Raw genomic sequence first — 4,980 nt, forward strand, 5'->3', positions numbered from 1 at the left:
ACCTTTGACCATTGTGCAAACTGACTCGCTTGCAGTCTCCCATTAGTTCTGAAAGAATGCCGCATGAAGGTCATCCACTCCGAGGGCCTTCAAAGAGTGCATACTAAATAAAACGTCATAAATTTCATAGGTCGTTATCTCAAAATCCAACTGAACAACCATAATAGCTGTTAGCTTTGGGAAAAAACTTCTAACAGGGTACTGTGGTATGGATCCCTCTTCAGCTGTATAAAGGTTCTCAAAGAAAGTGGAGGTCATTATCCGAAGCTGGCCTCCATCATTACTCTACTTACTATCATCATCTCTTAAGCATACTAATTTTATTCTTTTTCCTTTTTGAGATGGTTTGAGCATGAAAATATTTGGTGTTCTTATCCCCTGAAGAAATCCAATTGCATCGGAATTTTTGTTTCAAGAGCATCTTCTTACAATAACACCCCTTCTAATTAATCTTTTCATGATTTTTGTAACTCTTGGATTCCAAACAAAGTGGTGTCTTCCATGTCCGTTGGATCCCACCGTATATATATATATATATATTATGTACTGGTAAAATATAAACATCATCACATGATTAATATTTTAGTCAATAATTGACCATTTCACGGGTCGACCGACTCCTCAACAATCATTTTGTCTTAATTTTATAAGGTTATAATTTTTATTGAGCCTAATGAACTTCTCAGGTGGCGCCAATAGGCTTTTGCACCGCCGGAGATCGTCCGCAGGGACTTTATTTATCGGGAATCGGAGCTGGGATTGGCGAAAAATTCTCCCTTCCATCGGAAGCTAAACGATCTCAACAAGTACCACGGTACCTCCTCAATCTCCGCCAGAATTGGAGGTGACTTAGAAGCAGCGTCAGATGGGAAAGTGAGGGCAGTGGCTGAGGTTTCGGCGAGGAAGCTTGCCGCATGCCTTTGACAACTGTGCTTTTCCTTGGATGGTGGACTCTCTGATCGGATCGGCTTCGAGGTTCTGCTTCTTCTTTCTTATTGGAATTGTTCGATGATTTTTCGATTTTTTTAAGGATGTGAAGTATTTGCGTTTGCTTTTTCGCTATGCTAAATGAGTTGGGATGTTTGAGTGCCAAGGGAATGGAGGGAAAGTACCTAAAATGAACGACTGACTTTTATAGAGAAACGTAAAGAACGCTAGAAAATGTTCGAATCGCGAGAAAACATATGCAAACAATTAGAAGGTTGGAATGTTAAGGACCGAAAAAGATAATCTTGGCCTGATAAGCAAAACTATTTGCAATTCTTTACTCAATTCATCTGGTTGGTTAATGTATTGATATATTATTTGATTCAGCATTTACGCAATTCTCTGAACTTGTGAATTCTGTAATCAAGAAATTATAATCATCTGGTTATTCTTTCCTGCAGCCTGGAGTAAAGCATTTGACTAGCATGTTTCCTTATCATCTTGCCGGTAGGGACTATGGTGCAGCGAGAAAGGATTTATTACAAACTCCTGTACCATCCTCTGTATCTGGTGCAGAATATGAAATCCAGTTCAAGGTATATCTGTCTCTTTCATATAAACAATGGCTTAGATGTACTGCCTTTCTGTTATGCCCTCCAAGAAATGTCTCACCTAATTAGAATTGTTTGGTAATTGTAATAAAAAATGTTGGTTGGATATTCCTACCATTGTTTGATTCATGGAGTTTTATTATCTAGTCATCAATCTTATAATTCAATTCAATTCTTTTTTTTGCCTTTCCTTAAAACTTTTTCTACTTTACTTCTTATTTTCCATATCTTAAGTTTGCAATGGAGGGCATGACAAAGTGGGATCCTAGGTGCTCAAAAACATCACTCCAGGCTGATCGCTTGTGGAACCACATGAGACTTTGAAATGACCAAGTTCAAACTGTTTATAGTCTGATGGCAAAACTTTTGGAGGCTCAATTGTTCATTCATGAGCTTGAAGCCGAACGAGATTCCTCTAAGAAGAAAGTCCAATGCTTTTTCAGAAAGCTTAGAGAGGAAAAAGCCTCATTGAAGAACAGAGAAAGTATAAAATTGGTGCAGTTATTAGAAGCATGAATTAAGCAGGGAAAGGAAAAGGCAATAAGTATTGGAGCTTGTCAATTCTAAATTGATCAGGTTGCTTGCTGTGGCGAAATTTTCTGAGAAGAAGTTGATGCAAGATTTTGATGAAGCAAAAAATGCCAGAAACTTATTGGGTGAAATTTTTAATGAACTAGCTAAGAAAGTAAGAGAAGATGAGATTGAAATTGAAGCATCAAAAAGCAAGTTGATAAAGCTATGTGACGAGGTGGAAGGAAGGAATATGCTGCAGAGGGCTGAGGTTTGGCGTGAAGAGTGTGTGCAGATGAAGCTGATTGATAAAAAGTTGGCTCTTGAAGATAAATATAGTCAGATGCACAAGTTAGTAACTGACCTGGAAACCTTTCTGAGCTCAAGAAGCACTACCATGGATGTAATGGAGTTAAGAAAAGCTGAGCTAATCAGGCAGGCAGCAAAATCAGTAATTATTCAGGATATGAAGGAATTTTCATATGCTCCCTCAAAATCAGGGGATATCTACTCAGTACTCGAAGAAATCTAACAAATGAAAGCTAGTAAAAAGGAAGTTGAAGGATATGATAATCATAGCCCTTCTTGTGGTCCTTCTAGTCACCAGAATGTGAATCCCGAGATAAGTGATTTTGATGATGACTCAGTGCTGAAGCATTCCAATTATTTCTCTAGCTATAACGCTTTCGAAGAAGATTTAAGCTGGAAAACTACTAGTCACTCGAAGGATCAGGATTCAACTTATTCCCATGAAAAGAGTGAACCCTTGATGAACAGGGTTAACCAAGGCAGGATGTTTTACTAGATGGAAAAGAATCTGATGAGAATAGAATTGAGAATTCTCCAAAGACCGAGATCATTGAAGTCTGCTTAGTTTCAGGAGAACAGTCAAAACAGAAATCATCTTCTATATCTAGGCATCAGAGAGTATCCTCCTGTGATAGGGATAGATAGAAGGCTTTCAAATGGGATAATTCCTATCCTGGACAAAATTTTCTATTCATAGGAAGTCAGCTAATGATGGTGGCCCAGGACTGGGATCTGACTGGGTGTTTGAGCTCACCTGCCTGGGCAAATCACACATAAACCAAGGGATAAAGGGGGAAACTGAATGGCCATAAGGCACTCAAGGAACGGTTCAAGGCATCCAAGATGTAGAGCCAGAAAATTCAGTTGCATAATCTCCTTAGATGAGTTAGACGGAAGGCATTCTCCTGATTTCATTATGTGATGTCGTTCCATACACTGTAAAAAATACAATAGTTATTTTCCGGTGAGCTGTCTCTTTGGGTCCATTCTTCTTCCCTTCATGATTAGTCTGCTTAGCTTGGTAAAAAGTTATTTTCATCACTTGCCAAACTCTCGCTTACAGAGTTACGTTCCTGGTTCCAATTCCAGAATTTATTTTACTGTGAGCATATTATACTTCCGGTATGGTCATTAATATGAACAGAAGTTTTGTACACCTGACAACTTAAATGATAATTTATTACATTTTTATACAGTTCAATTCATTTCCTGAAAAATCTCTTTTATCTTGTCTGCATATAATGTAGTTTCTCGTCTCTTGAGAGAGCATCGAATGTTCGTAAAGATGCAAAGGTAACAGTTAACCATTATGTTACTTTTCTATTGAGTCATTGCAGCAGAAATGAATAATTGTTGCAAAGGCCTTTTCTTTCTAATGCAGGCGGGAGACACCATGGGATCGCTGAAAAAAGTTACCAAAGCCCTTTTGGCTCTTTTCTCAGAATGAATGTCTTGATGTTCCTTGGATTCTACATGTGCCATTAACAGGTAAAATATTTTTGTTGTCGGAATGTAATTGTTCTCTCTTGTTGAATCACTCGCACGCCCCACAACCCCACATAGTCTTGTCGGCGGTCTATCTTTAGGGTGTGATTGTGTCCATTTCACGAGCGGCACCTGCTCACTACAAACCACCTGGAGAGTGGAAATGCATGATTTTTGTTTGGGCATGATCATTGCAAAATTGTTTTAGGCCTAACTTAGGACTGGTTCAAGTTCATCATCTCATTTTTATTTCATTCTTGTAATCTTAATCATTTGATATATGAAGCTATCATAGTTTACGTATTTCATGTATAATTAAACCAACTATACTTATGTTTTTAATTCCATAATGATATACTTGTAGAAGCATTGTATTAATTAAGTAATAGATACACACCCATCAAAAGCACAGTTCTACTTGAATTTACAATTTCTTATGGAGGAAGAAACAGTATCAATCATTCTGTCAAAGTAACATAGAGTGATTTTGTATGTATCACATGTAAGTAATAAATGCAGCTTCTTTCAAAGACATGATTCATTTTAACTTTCCTGACTATTAGATATGATGCCATTTTAAAGTTAAAGCAAGTTTAGGATTCTGCTTGATAGTTTTCAGTCTCTGCTCTTTTTTCATGGAGTTTCCTCCTTTTATTCTTTTACTCAGCAAATAATAGCCACAAGTTTCATGGTACTTTGTGATTTCAAGTACAATGATATAGAATCAAACCATGCAGTAGTAAACTGTAAGAAACTACTGTTAAATTAACTACAAGAGGAAAATTGTAATTTCTCTTAAAATTTTTGAAATTCAACAGTGGAAGATCACTATAAAATAGTTCTAAAAAATTGTGTAATGAGATATTGATTGGTAAATGTTATTAGAACTGAAATATTACTTCTGCTTGCCTATAGAAATAATTTCTCATTTTCAAGAACATTGAATATAAGAGTTGGAGCAGGCTCCAAATTCTGTGGATCTCCCAATAATGTGCAAGGCCCAAGTATTTGATGTAATTCTAGGTTTAATTTCTAAGTATTAACTAGTTTGATACATGTACTTTGAACAAACATAATATGGCAATCTAACAACAAATCAAAAGATTCATCTTAAAACACATGAAATCTTGAAGAAAAT

At 36.7% G+C, this 4,980-nt stretch overlaps 1 protein-coding gene across 1 annotated transcript; it reads left to right on the plus strand.

Annotated features, from left to right (window-relative positions):
* The first annotated feature begins 552 nt into the window (after window positions 1–552).
* LOC110808046 (BRANCHLESS TRICHOME-like protein) lies at window positions 553–3,558 on the plus strand. Its single transcript, XM_088207719.1, has 4 exons — window positions 553–975; window positions 1,389–1,523; window positions 1,773–2,052; window positions 2,084–3,558. Exons 3-4 carry the CDS (start codon window positions 1,893–1,895, stop codon window positions 2,578–2,580), a joined length of 657 nt encoding a protein of 218 aa, XP_088063845.1. The 5' UTR covers window positions 553–975; window positions 1,389–1,523; window positions 1,773–1,892; the 3' UTR covers window positions 2,581–3,558.
* Window positions 3,559–4,980: the final 1,422 nt, after the last annotated feature.

This window comes from Carica papaya, chromosome 7 (genome assembly GCF_054855325.1).
Source record: "Carica papaya isolate Zhongbai chromosome 7, ASM5485532v1, whole genome shotgun sequence".
NCBI classification, from domain to species: Eukaryota; Viridiplantae; Streptophyta; class Magnoliopsida; order Brassicales; family Caricaceae; genus Carica; species Carica papaya.

What these genes read in the sequence shown, in the direction of transcription:
- LOC110808046 (XM_088207719.1), top strand. Translation starts at nt 1,893, where the DNA reads ATGGCAAAACTTTTGGAGGCTCAATTGTTCATTCATGAGCTTGAAGCC. An exon ending in GGTGCAGTTATTAGAAGCAT is followed by an intron (nt 2,053 to 2,083) that starts GAATTAAGCAGG and finishes AAAGGCAATAAG; the next exon opens with TATTGGAGCTTGTCAATTCT.